This window comes from Pyrus communis, chromosome 15, assembly GCF_963583255.1.
Source record: "Pyrus communis chromosome 15, drPyrComm1.1, whole genome shotgun sequence".
Taxonomy (NCBI): domain Eukaryota; kingdom Viridiplantae; phylum Streptophyta; class Magnoliopsida; order Rosales; family Rosaceae; genus Pyrus; species Pyrus communis.
Window position 1 is genome coordinate 3813056 of NC_084817.1, and position 14136 is coordinate 3827191.

Consider the following 14136-nt stretch of genomic DNA (forward strand, 5'->3'; position numbering starts at 1 on the left):
CGCGTATAAAGTTTTCTCCCACACTAACAAGAGTCTAAAACAAATTTATTTGGGGTGCGAATTGAATTTGTCCAAAATTTTGAGAAGTTTTCAGTAATTTAATTCATGACATATTGATTCCCTAATTACACATTAACACGTGAATTAGTAATAAAGTAGCATTCATTATTTAAAAAACAAAAATACAAACCTTGCGAGAGATTTTAATGTGTACAAAATACAAAGCGGTACACTACATATTATACAATGAGAGAAACATTTAAAAAAATTCATATAATTTAGATAGGGAATTGTTATTAGTACTCCAAAAATTTCATTTAAGACTCCAAATTTTCTATAATTAGGAAAAATATACACTTATAAAAAATATAATGAGATTTTTGAAACAGCAATATCGATTAATCACTGAAAATTTCTCTTCCAAGACTACCACATCACCTTGCCCGCGGATTCGCGGGAGCCCTGAGAAAACATTAGGAAACGACGTCGTCTCCAACCGGAGAGTAGAAATTGAAAAACCCTTCTTCCCCAAGTAACCAACCGGAATTACCGAGATAGCAACGAAATTCCCAAATCCCCAGCGGACTCAAATCTCCTGCAACGCCTCAATCCGTGAGCAATGTCGTCGATATAAGTTTTAGAGCCGCCGACGAAGGGCAAGGTGGTGCTGCAAACAACTCACGGACCACTCGACGTGGGGCTCTGGCTCAAAGAGGCTCCGAAGGCCGTCAGGAACTTCGTGCAGCTCTGCCTCGAAGGCTACTACGACAACACCATCTTCCACCGCATTATCAAAGGCTTTCTGGTTCAGGGCGGCGACCCCACCGGCTCCGGCACAGGTAATTTGAAAGAAAGATTGAGAATTTCTGTTCGTGAATTTGTATAGTTATCTGGGTTACTTCAGGTTAGGATTTTGAACTTGAATTGGGTAATTTCGAAAAAGACTGAGAATTCCGGTTCTGGAATTTGTATAGTGATCTGGGTTACTTCAGTTTCGGGGAAAAGATTGAGAATTTCGGTTCCAGAATTTGTTTAGTGACCTGGGTTACTTCGGATTTAAGATTTTGATCTTGAATTTGGGTGCATTTTTTGCAAGGGGTGAGAGTATTTATGGAGGTATTTTTCCTGATGAGTTTCATTCGCGTTTGAGATTCAAGCATAGGGTTTTAGTCGCTTGTGCAAATGCCGGTACACCCAATTTGAATGGGAGCCAGTTTTTCAGATCGGAGTGATTGGCTTGACAAGAAGCATACCATCTTTGGAAAGGTGATGATTAACTTCAATGCCGGCACCAGCAGTTCAGCTTTATGAGTATCAGTAGAAAACCAAGGAACCCAACTCACTCAGTACTTTGTTTTTGGTTTTTCAGGTAACTGGGGATTCAATATATAATCTAGTGAGGTTGGGTGAACTCGAAACTGACAAGGAGGATCGGCCGTTGGACCCGCCCCCAAGGATACTATCAGTAGAGGTAGCTAAACATGGTCTTTGAGTAAACCTTAAGCTTTCCACTTTCTATATGCTTCTGTGGTTTTTTTTTTTTTTTTTTTTTTTTTGTTGCTTTTCATTATTATGTCCGTGTTTTAGGTATTATGGAATCCCCTTGATGACATTGTTCCAAGAGTACGTGCAAAGCCTTTGACGGAATCCAAAAATAATACTGACAACAAAGATACAAAGAAGAAAGCTGTAAATTAAGCTTCTTCCTTGCCTGAAGAAATGCGTACATGTGCACTTGTGTGACTGTTGATTTGTTTTTGCACACCTGTGACTGAAAAAAAAATGTATTATGCCATGATATATGTTGTCAAAATTGTCTCTACGCTTATTCAATATCTTATGTGCATGGTTTGTTTAAAAAATGCAGAAAGCTGAACTTGCTTTCATTTGGAGAAGAAGCTGAAGAAGAGGAGAACGAATTGGCAGCTGTAAAGACAAAAATCAAGAGCAGTCACGATGTATTGGATGATCCTCGCCTTCTGAAGGAAGAAGTTCCATTTAACAAATTGGTAATAATCCGGCATCTCTTCTTCTGATTCCTTGTTTACATAAATGAAATTTTGCCAACTTAGGTCCATATGTTGTTATAAGCATTTTGAGTGTGATTAGCAATCTACATATGCACATTCCGTCTTTCACCTAATCAGCAATTTATAATTCAAAGGACTTATCTTCAAATGTTTTGTATGCAGAACTCTGATGCCAAAACAAGGTATGTACAGTTATCTATCAGAGAAGCTCTAAGCTCAAAGAAAGAAGAGCCCAGGAAAGATTCTGAATCCAAATTTTATAATACCCTTGATCATAGTGATGATGATGATGATGACGAGGCCAACTTTGATGCAAGAATGCGCCAGCAAATACTCAAGAAATGAGCAGATTTGGGAGATCTCCCACCAAAGCCAAAGCTGAAGAATGGTACCTAATTGTCCTGTGTAGTATATTTTCTCCTCACTAGGAATAATTAATGCATGGCTGGTTGCCTTATAAATGACAATTATTTTTATTGCCTTAATAATTTTATACCCATTTTCTTAACTTATCACATCCATAAGCAGGGAGATCTAGCCCAAAGCAGCATGAAATACCTACATCGAGGTAAACGGTTCAAAAAATTTCTTGACATTGCATATTTTTACCCTGGCAAAGTTTTGGGTGTTGGTGAATTTTTTTTTTTTTTTTTTTTTTTTTTTGCAGATTTCAGAACACTGACACAGAGACTGGAACATTGGAAAATAGCTTTACAATAATCTCTTCATTTCCTTGTTGCCAGGTCCAATGTTGAAAGCATTGATGATGATCAACAAAAGGTGGATAAGCTGTCCTTGAAGAAAAAAAGGGATAGGATCAGAGGCAAGAGCTGAACGCATGGCGAATGGTGATGCAGACTTACAGTCATTGGGTGACGCTGAAAGAGGAAGACAATTGCAGAAACAGAAGAAGCGTAGAAATCAAGGACGAGAAGATGAAGTATGTTATGTATTCTTTTCTTGATTTACCTATTTACTTTCCTGTCTTCCCTCCAACTATGGGAGTAGGCTAAGATCAACATTTTCATTCTATTCAAACATGTAAAGTAGTAGATGCTTGTAAAATGAGTCAAAACCCGTAAATTTTGTGGGTTTTTTTTTCAGAAGATGCTTTTAGTTTCTCGCAAAACTTGAGAAGTTTAAGAAGGGAATATTCGAAAAGCACACAGCCCCAGGTAGTGAATCTGGAGGTGGCAAAGCAGAAGACTTATCTGATTGGAAATCAGTTCCGTTAAAATTTGCTCCTGAGAAAGGGAAGGTAAGCTTCGTAGGTTCATAATTGTTAATGCCATTTCCTTTGGGTGATATAACAGTATCTCCTCTTCTCATTTGAAATATTCTTTGAACGAATATCAGTTTGCTCTTTATCTAGATTTGTGCTTCTCCGTGGCTTAAATTTTCCTGTAAATCACTGTGCAGGATCACATGTCTCGCAATGAGGACCTAGATGACTACATCGTGCGTGACCCTTTTTTGGAGAAGGGGAAAGAGAAATTCAACCGATTGCAAGCCAAGCAAAAGCGAAGAGAGCTAGAATGGGCAGGCAAATCTCTTACTTGATCTCATCTCTGCCAAGTCCCAACTTTATGAGTTTGTTAATATTTGAGACCGAATCAAAGCTATAAGAATTCGATCCCATTGTCTTTTCCATGCTGCCTGGCTGCTGAAAGTGTGCACGTTTTGGCTACATTTTCAAGAAACAAATGGATCTTGAGCCACATTGTTCGACAACGATTCACCCCACACCTATATGGGTCATCTGACCTACCAGAGCAGCCGAAGGCATGATTCCGCATCTGTGCTCCTATGTATTGTTGCTGGTGCTTTCGCTGCCATCACCGACGTAATCTTTTCTGCTCGATATTAGGTTAGACAGTTTTGATGCATCTATATTTGTACATACCTCAAACAAGTCCAAAGTTCTAAACGAGGCAGTTCTAGGAAAATCAAATGCATGAGTTTCTTGTTAAGCTAGGTCAAGTTTGTTTCCCTCGCATCTGTTTACCTACGTCCGAGTTGTCATTGTGGTGGGTTTTTGTATCAATAACGTAATGTCGCGTGTTTAGCTTTGCTATGTGGCAGTTGGTTATTGGTTTGAAATACCGCTGCAGTGGTAGTTTTTTTAAATCAACAAGGCAATTTCACTTGTTTGACTTTGGCATGTGGCAGTTGGTTATTGGTTTGAAAAACCGCTACAGTGGTGGGTTTTTAAATTAGTACGCAATGTCGCTTTGCCATGCGGCAGTTAGTTATTAGTTTGAAAAACCGCCATAGTAGTGGTTTTTTTAAGTTAATAACGTAATGTCACGTGTTTATCTTAACTATGTGGGGGTTGGTTATTGATTTAAGTCATTTTCAACTTTTCAGGCCTTACCATTTCAAAGGTTCTAGCCGTAAGTGTACGATATTCAAACCTATGAGACTTGCCTTGGGCAGCAAGAATCCAAGAAATAGCGGTGATGTTTGACCAGGTCAATATTGTAAGACCCCGCAACTTACAAAAGCCAAGTCTTGTTCATTGCATGTACAACAAAATAATTGTTTTTATAATATTTTGTGAGCCGAGAAAATGATTTTGGTACTGTAATTTGGTAAAGTTCCATTTCGATGCCCCAAGTTTTAATTTCGCAATTGAAGTCTTTGTAGTTTACTCATTATTGTAATCGAATGACAATATTTTAAGGGGTGAAGTAAAAAGAATTAACCTAAAAATTAGGTGATTTCAAATTACTCTTGAACTTTTTAAAACATTTTAAATAATTATTTAATTTTCTAAAAACCCAACATCTAGTAGGTTACGGAACCTTACCAACATTAAATAATGAGATGGACAAATACTAAAGTTGGTTTCACTAATCAACGTCTTTTGAGTTCTAATCCTCCCAATTGACCCATTTTAGTCAAGTTAAACCATAAATTTGTTTTGATAAATCCATCAATTTAGATATTCAAATCTTTGTCAATGCTTGAGAGTTCAAACACGCTTTGTATTTATCCATGTCGTCACTAGTGAACCTAATAGATGTTCATTTTTGAAAACTTAAGGTTGTATTTCGAATGTTTTAAAAGGTGATGACCAATATGTTATAAAAGGTTATGTCCATTTTTGTCAATCTATATGTTCTAGAACGTTACCCACGTCTTTTCAATATGTAGTTTGTATAAGAGAAATGCTAAGAAGAATCTAAAAAATCAGACTCTGTAGACTCTTTATCATCTCATATTTTTGACACAATATTTTATAATATCGGTATGAAAACTGATTTCATATTAAAATATAACATAGAGTCGATAAAGAGTTTCATATGTCTTCCCTTCAACTATGGTAGTAGGCTAAGATCAACCTTTTCATTTTATTTGAACATGGTAAAGTAGTAGATGCTAGTAAAATGAGTCAAACCCCGTAAATTTTGTGGGGGTTTTTTTTTTTCAGAGGATACCTAATGTGAATTCGTAACCATGTTTTTATGGATTGGATGCTTTTAGGTTCTCGCAAAACTTGAGAAGTTTAAGAAGGGAATATTCGAAAAGCACACAGCCCCAGGTAGTGAATCTGGAGGTGGAAGGAGAAGTTCAACCGATTGCAAGCCAAGCAAAAGCGCCGAGAGCTAGAATGGGCGGGCAAATCCCTTACTTGATCTCATCTCTACCAAGTCCCAACTTTATGAGTTGGTGAATATTTGAGACTGAATCGAAGCTATAAGAATTCGATCCCATTGTCTTTTCCTGCTGCCTGGCTGCTGAAAGTGTGCACATTTTGGCTACTTTTTCAAGATTCAAATGGACCTTGAGCCACATTGTTCGACAACGATTCACCCCACACCTGTCTGGGTTATCTAACCTACCAGAGCAGCCGAAGGCATGATTCCGCATCTGTGCTCCTATGTATTGTTGCTGGTGCTTTCACTGCCATCACCGATGTTAAAACCCAGACCTGCAATGGTCTCAACCTACCGGTGTAACAATGGTGATGGAAGCAATGGAGAAGATGAAGTGAGAAGAGAGAATATTCTATTACTTTTCCAATCATACCGTTACAATGATTTTCGGACCAACGTATGAGTGAGGATCCCGGGATCCTCCAATCACATCTGTTCATCGTATATTGTACGATCAGTTTTTGTCAGATGTTAATATTCAATTTTAAATAAAAAATTTACAATAATTTTTTCCCATACGATATACGATGAACGGATGTAATTAAATAATTCCTAAGATGCTTACAAAAGATGAGGATGCCCAACATACATCCATAGCGCCAGCATTCGCCCAACGTGTGAATGCCAGCTGGACAACTTAACCAACTAATTAAATTGACTCTCCCGAAAACTTAGGCTATTACAAACAAACCCCAATTCTACAGACTCTTACAAATTAGCCCAAAATCGCTTACAATTTAGTCCAATACTACTAATACTAATTTATTCTTGTGACTGAAACAATCACCAACTCAGTTCATAACAACCGACGTAATCTTTTCTGCTCGATATTAGATTAGACGGTTCTGATGCATCTATATTTGTATATACCTCAAACAAGTCCAAAGTTCTAAACGAGGCAGTTCTAGGAAAATCAAATGCCTAAGTTTCTTGTAAACCTAGGTCAAGTTTGTTTCTCTCACATCTGTTTACCTACGTTCGGGATGTCATTGTGGTGGGTTTTTATATCAATAACATATGTCACGTGTTCAGCTTTGCCATGTGGCAGTTGGTTATTGGTTGGAAATATTGTCGCAATGGTAGTTTTTTTTTTTAAATCAACAAGGCAATGTCACGTGTTTAGCTTTGCCATAAGACAGTTAATTATTGGTTTGAAAAACCGCCATAGTGGTGGGTTTTTAAATCAGTAACGCACTATCACGTGTTTAGCTTTGTCATGCAGCAGTTGATTATTAGTTTAAAAAACAGTCATAGCTATGTGGCAGTTGGTTTCTTAAAATTAATAATGCAATATTACATGCTTATCTTAGCTATGTGGCAGTTGGTTATTGGTTTGAAAGACCGCTAAATTGGTCCTAGTAAGTCATTTTCAACTTTTCAGGCCTCACCTTTTCAAGGGTTCTAGACGTATATGTATGATATTCAAACCTATGAGACTTGCCTTGGGCAGCAATAATCCAATAAATAGCGGAGATGTTTGACCAGGTCAATATTGTAAGACCAAGCAACTTACAAAAGCCACGTCTCGTTCATTGTATTTCGACCAAAAAAAAAAAAAGTCTTGTTCATTGCATATACAACTAAATAATTGTTTTTATAATGTTTTGTGAGCCGAAATAATGATTTTGGTACTGTAATTTGGTAAGGTTCCATTTCGATGCTCCAAGTTTTAATTATCGCATTTGAAGTCTTTGTACTTTAGTCATTATTGTAATCGAATGACAATATTTTGAGGGGTGAAGTACAAAGAATTAACCTAAAAATTAGGTGATTTCAAATCAGTTCGAACTTTTTAAAACATTTTCAATAATTATTTGACTTTCTAAAAACTCAACATTCTGGTAGGTTACGAGAACTTTACCAATATTAAATGATGAGATGGACAAATACTAAAGTTGGTTTCACTAATCGACGTCTTTGGAGTTCTAATCCCCCCAATTGACCCATTTTAATCAAGTTAAACCATAAATTTGCTTTGATAAAACCGTCAATTTGGAGATTCAAATCTCCGTCGATGTTTGAGAGTTAAAACACGCTTTGTATTTATCCATGTCATCACATGCTAGTGAACCTAATAGATGCCCATTTTTTAAAACTTTAGGTTGTATTTCAAATGTTTTAAAATGTTATGACCAATATGTTTTGAAAGGTTATGTTCATTTTTGTCAATCTATATGTTCAAGAACGTTACCGAGGTCTTTTCAATATGTAGTTTGTATAAGAGAAATGCTAAGAAGTCTCTAAAGAATCGGATTATGTAGACTCTTTGTCACCTCATATTTTTGACATAATATTTTATAATATTGATATGAAAATTGATGAAGAGCCTCATTTTAAGTGAATCTCCTTAACATTTCTATTTGTATAAAAGTTGTCATGCCATTGTCCATGAACCGAGGCAATTATTAAACTATAAAGACTAACAAAGATAGTTGAAACTGCAGAGATCAAAACGAAACTTCGCTGAAACTGCAGAGACGAAGATGATTACTTTGAACATGGAAATAAAATATGTTTAGCCAATTTTAACCGACGTAATTACCAATTCAACGTTGGATGTTGACTGTGCACAAGAATCTTACCACCAATTTAATAAACCAAATTTTTAATTTTTAATTTTTAATTTTCTTCCTGGGTAGGATGCGTTGGTCATTGCGATGATTTGGTCAAAGATTAATGTGTATCGTTGAATTTTTGCTATCTTGTGGGGTCCACCGTAGCCAGCTGTATATATCTATGTCTACGATGTTTGCAAAAATAAGTTTTAAATAAATAAATAAATAACTAATAAAAAATACTTCAAAACTTTGAGTTTTAACAAAAAAATCATGTTATAACTTTATTTAATGATAAAGATAAGAGAAAGAAAAAACAAAACAAAAAACAAAAAAAACCTAACTAAAGGCGCGTGAAAAGAGCACCCAACCGACCCTTCAGTTGCATAACCCTTTGACATAATCCAAACATATTTTATTCCTCTGAAATTAAAATTTCAAATTGAAGTGAGTTCCGTTCAGTTCATAACTACATTTTGGGCGGTATGGTTGGGAGGGAGTCGGTCAGGTATGGGCGTTGACGTTGATCTCTATTATATATATATTATTTTTTAGCCATGCATGACTTTAATGGTATGGATGTTGAATCTGTCATGTACTTTTTATCTTTTGATTGCATTCTGGTGAAATAATTTGAAAATCTAGGACGAGCATCTAGCGTTAAGTTTCTTAAACAATATAGCATCATTAAGTTTCATAAACAGTGTCGTACCGTTAAGTTTTATAAACAATGTCGTACCATTTAGTTACATAAACAGTGGAATATCGTTAAGTTTCATAAACAGTGTAGTACCGTTAAGTTTCATAAACAGTGTAGTAAATTTCATAAACAGCATAGTAAGTTTCATAAACATTTTGTATGAGTGGCGTGCCGGTCCATGCGTCAGTTTTTTTTTTTAATATTAAAATTATGTCTTTTCATTAAAATTTAAGTCTTTTTATTAAAATTTAAGTCTTTTTCATTAAATAAAATTATAATATGATTTTTTTATTAAAATAAATTTAGTTCAAACCCTTTTCATGAAAATTCCCTAAATAAAAAAGGAACCTCAAGTCAACAAAATTTTGCAAAAATTGGGGGGAACGTCTAAAGAATTGTTCTCAAATCAAAAGGAGTATAGAAGAGTTTGAAAAGCTTACACCGTTTTTTCTAATCTTTGGACAAGCAACAACTCTAGTCCAAACCAATGTTCATATTATGTTGTATTAAAGCTTTGTTTTTCTTGGAAATCATACTCATAATATTAGTACGGAAATTGACGTTAAACTATTAAGTAGTAGAAAGCTTATAAAGAGTTATATTTTGAGAGAGTCCTTTTAGCATTTTTCTCGTGAAAAATGTAACAATGATAAGAAATTGGAATATGAGATAAGCATTCTTTTACATATTTATTAAATGTAACGTTTGACATCTAGAGTTTGATATTTTCTCAACTTTCAATCATTAATGCAAATGAATTATGCAATTATTCATGCAAACCTAAATAACATCACTCGTAATGTTTCTGGGCACGTAAGTAGTCATCCTTTGCGAGTTAGCATGAATCTTCTAAAGACATACGTAATTTGGAGGATTTTTTTTGTTTGGATGCCTGACCACGTAGCTAATCAGATCAATCTCACAAAAATATAAAATCTTTTTGAAATCTAATCACATTTAAATCACACGTCTTAATCATTTACTGCCCTAATCAATTAGTTATACCCTGTATCCTAAGCTTGAAATGGCGTTGGCCCACGAAATCTAAGGTCCCAATTCTCATGCCCAACATTTATCCAAAAATTGATGAAAATTGTCAAAAGGCATGAGGTGGTTTGGTGTTCTTTTGTTCCTACAAAGTAAAATTCCAATCACTCACACACCCTTAAACCCCAGAAATTAAATATAAAATATAAAAAAGGTGGGCAATCCCAAAGTCACCTTCGTAGCCGACCCACCACCGCCACCATCCCTAAACCCGCGTTCACACCTGCCAGTGCCACCTTTATACCCGCGTTTTTTATCCACGTTTCACACGAAGTAGGATTATCTCTTTCTCTTTCTGTTTTTTTCTTCTTTTTTTTTCAAATTTTTTTATTTTAATTATTTTAATTAAATCACGTTAACATCTTATATTAATTTATTTTATAAAAATAAATAAACAAAATAAAAAGTGTGAAAGAAAAAAAAAAACGGAAAGGAAATAAAAAAGAATAGAGAATCTTATCCTGTTCACACACAGCTCCGCACCGCCCCACTGAAGTCAACGTTTTCCGTACACGCCAATGTTATTTCGATCCCCTCCCGTTAATTAATTTTCTAACTCATTTTCTAAGCATTTTACAAGTGTTTCTAATCATCTTTAATTAAAACGTAATTAAAGATTTTTTTTTTTTAGTATATTGATATTTTTATACTAGAGAAATGACGAGTTCGGCTAAGCTATACAATAGGCAATTTAATTTGGTATCGAATCGCCATTTACGATATTAGAATATAAAACTTCTTACTTTCAAGTGAAGAATGATAGGTTTACTTGAAGACTACTGCTTAGTTAAGTTGGTTTTTATGCATGAATGATAGGTTAACTTTTGTAACATACGTTGATACATTTATTGCAACGATATCGACACATAGTCTACTTTTTAACACACAACAACCATCTTTTCCACCGAAACATTAATGAGACTAATGAAGGTATATAATTTAATTCTTTAAATCTTGTCTGTTCATTTTACGTCGTATTAAATACAACATGAGTTCGTAAATTTTCTGCACGTACAAAGAGTTAGGTGTTTGTGCTAACTAGATATTTACTTAAGTTCATAATCATTATCAGATGTCACGGTAATGAAAATTAATAATATTTATTCACACTGATGCAGATTTGATTCATACCGATTCTATGTATTAGTATTGGACTTATATGCTTATGCTGATGTGTAGTGTGAACGACAAGTGACATATAAGTCCATATTTATACAATGTCACAAAACTTTCCTTCCGCCCCACACTTTCTCAGTTTGTTAATCTCCGCGTTCACACTTGCATTTTTCATATTTTTCAAAAAGCCAAACACTTTTTCTCCTTCTTTTCCTATTTTGCTTCTTCTTCTTCTTCTTCCTCAATTTCCTTCTTCTTGTTGTTGTTGTTTCTGCAAATCTGTACCTTATATGAAACTCGAGCTCCAGAGAGACCCAGCAGCACACCCAACACACCCTGCAGCTGAAGGCCTATCCACCATCTACACCTTCCTCCAGAACTCTCTCCACGCGCAAATGAATGAGAACGGAAACGGAAACGCCAGGAAACGGCGTCGTAAAGACTCCAGCGGCGGCGAGAAGAAGAAGAAGGAGCTGAAGGGCGTAGTCGCCTCCTTGTCGCTGCTAGAAGAGGAGGAGAAGCAGGACGAGCGGAAGCACGACAGGGCATCGAATGACGACGCGTCCTTTATCCCAGAGAAGCACACGGAGAGAACCAAGGCCATGCTCGATTGCTACTCCGATTTCCAGGAGTGCTCCTCGGAGGTGGAAGAATCCGAAACGATGAAGCGGAGAAAATCGAGAAGCGCCGCCGTTTCGGTGGAAGCCGATGGAGCTGATAAAGGTAAGCCGGGAGTCGGGTCGGGTCAACATCGGCGGCTGTGGGTCAAGGACAGGTCGAAAGCGTGGTGGGATGAGTGCAACCAGCCGGATTTTCCGGAATCGGAATTCAAAAAGGTGTTTCGTATGGGGAAATCCACGTTCGATTTGATATGCGAGGAGCTTAACTCCGCCATCGCGAAGGAGGACACGACGCTGCGGTCGGCGATTCCGGTGCGGCAGAGAGTGGCGGTGTGCCTGTGGCGGCTGGCCACCGGCGACCCGCTCCGCCTCGTGTCTAAACGATTCGGCCTCGGCATCTCGACCTGCCACAAGCTCGTTCTCGAGGTCTGCTCCGCGATTCGGACGGTTCTGATGCCAAAGTACCTGCAGTGGCCGGATGAGGCCGCGGCGAGGAAAATTAAAGACGAGTTCGAGGGTATTTCGGGGATTCCAAACGTTACTGGGTCTATGTACACCACGCACATACCCATCATCGCTCCCAAAATCAGCGTCGCTGCGTACTTCAATAAACGGCACACCGATAGGAACCAGAAGACTTCGTACTCGATCACCGTGCAGGGGGTGGTGGACGCCAAAGGCGTTTTTACCGACGTGTGCATCGGATGGCCAGGATCAATGCCGGATGATCAGGTGCTGGAGAAATCGGCGTTGAATCAGAGGGCTAACAATGGTCTGCTGAAGAACGTGTGGATTGTTGGGGGTGCTGGGTACCCTCTGATGGACTGGGTGCTGGTGCCGTACACCCAGCAGAACCTAACGTGGACCCAGCACGCTTTCAACGAGAAGATTGGGGAGATTCAGAATGTCGCCAGAGATGCGTTTGCTAGGTTGAAAGGGAGGTGGTTTTGCTTGCAGAAGAGGACGGAAGTGAAGCTGCAGGACTTGCCGGTGGTTCTCGGGGCGTGCTGTGTTTTGCACAACATTTGTGAATTGAGGAAGGAGGAGATGGATCCCGAGCTCCGGTTCGAGATCGTCGACGACGAGATGGTCCCGGAGGTCGCTCTGAGGTCGACGAGCTCGATGAAGGCCAGGGATGCCATTGCTCATAATTTATTGCACCACGGCCTCGCGGGTACTAGTTTTCTTTAGGTAACTCTACTCAGCTCGTTATATATACAAGTCACGGTCTGACACGTACTCGTTATATGTACAAATCATTAACAAATCAGAATCTAACACGTACATGTAAGGAGTACATGTAAGGAGGCAGGTATTTTTCTTTCCTCCCTTATTTGTAATTTGTGTGGAGGGGCTCTTTGTAAAAGATATACTTCAAGATCACAGAACACGTTGTTGTAACATGATATTTCGCACCCCAATTGCCAATTAAGATATTAATGAAGTTGCATAGCAAATTATTTATTTATTATTTTGGATGTTTTTCTTCCCTATTTTTCTGGAACAAAATCCTATCATTTCCATGTGGATCCTTCGGACCAAATAACCTCAGTCGTGCACGTAAAATCAAATCGTGGCTAAGATCACTCTTGCTCTTTAACTCTCTCACTCTCTCTTTCTCCTCAACGTTCTTGCCTTCTTCTCGACCGACGAAGAAGAACCGCAAACAAGAAAGAAGAAGAAAATGAGAGGGTTTGAAGGTCGGGGAAACATGCAGTTTGAATTGGGGTGGGAGGTGGAGGGGGAGGTGAGTGATGGGAGAGAGATCCGCAGGATCCGGATGAAAGGGAATCCGAAGAGGATCTGTTCCTTTATTTTCTATCCAACAGGATCGTCTTTGGATTTTTTTTATGAGGATTTTAAAAATTTATAAATATTGTCGGTTCATTATATATTGTCTGTTTAGTTTTTATTAAATATTATTTATATTTAATTTTAAATAAAAATATTTAAAATAATTTCTGATCACACAGTATACAAAATGAATAAGATTGATAGATTTTCTAAATCCTCATTAAAAAAAATCCGACGACCATCCGAAAATGCATCATGACCTTATATTTCGTGGCTCGAAAAAGGCCATAATCCGTTCAGTGCTTGGATGATCTCTCTCGCGTAGATTGTCTGAGCACGTCATTCGGACAATACCTTTCACACCATAGGACGCTCTATAGTCTATACTTAAAGTACTACCCAACCTTCCGACCTCGCATCGATCTTGTCGTGTGAATATTGCCTTTAATTAGATATTCTTACTAAAGTTTATCTCGTGTCTCATATGTCACATCCTGATTCCTACTCTACCACATCTTATACTTCATTCCATCGTAACACGATATTATCTGCTTTAAACCTCGATCACACCCTCACGGCAATAATGCCCGGTTTGAGCCCCGATCACGCTCTCGC

General features: G+C 37.6%; 1 protein-coding gene and 1 pseudogene across 1 annotated transcript; both read left to right on the top strand.

The window, feature by feature from the left end:
* Positions 1-421: 421 nt before the first annotated feature.
* Positions 422-4000, top strand: LOC137718288 (peptidyl-prolyl cis-trans isomerase CYP57-like; annotated as a pseudogene).
* Positions 4001-11173: 7173 nt separating this feature from the next.
* LOC137717986 (uncharacterized) lies at positions 11174-13198 on the top strand. Its single transcript, XM_068457516.1, has one exon. The coding sequence runs from the start codon at positions 11209-11211 to the stop codon at positions 12916-12918; it is 1710 nt and encodes a 569-aa protein (XP_068313617.1). The 5' UTR covers positions 11174-11208; the 3' UTR covers positions 12919-13198.
* Positions 13199-14136: the final 938 nt, after the last annotated feature.

Coding starts and splice junctions, on each gene's coding strand:
- LOC137717986 (XM_068457516.1), top strand. CDS start 11,209: ATGTCACAAAACTTTCCTTCCGCCCCACACTTTCTCAGTTTGTTAATC.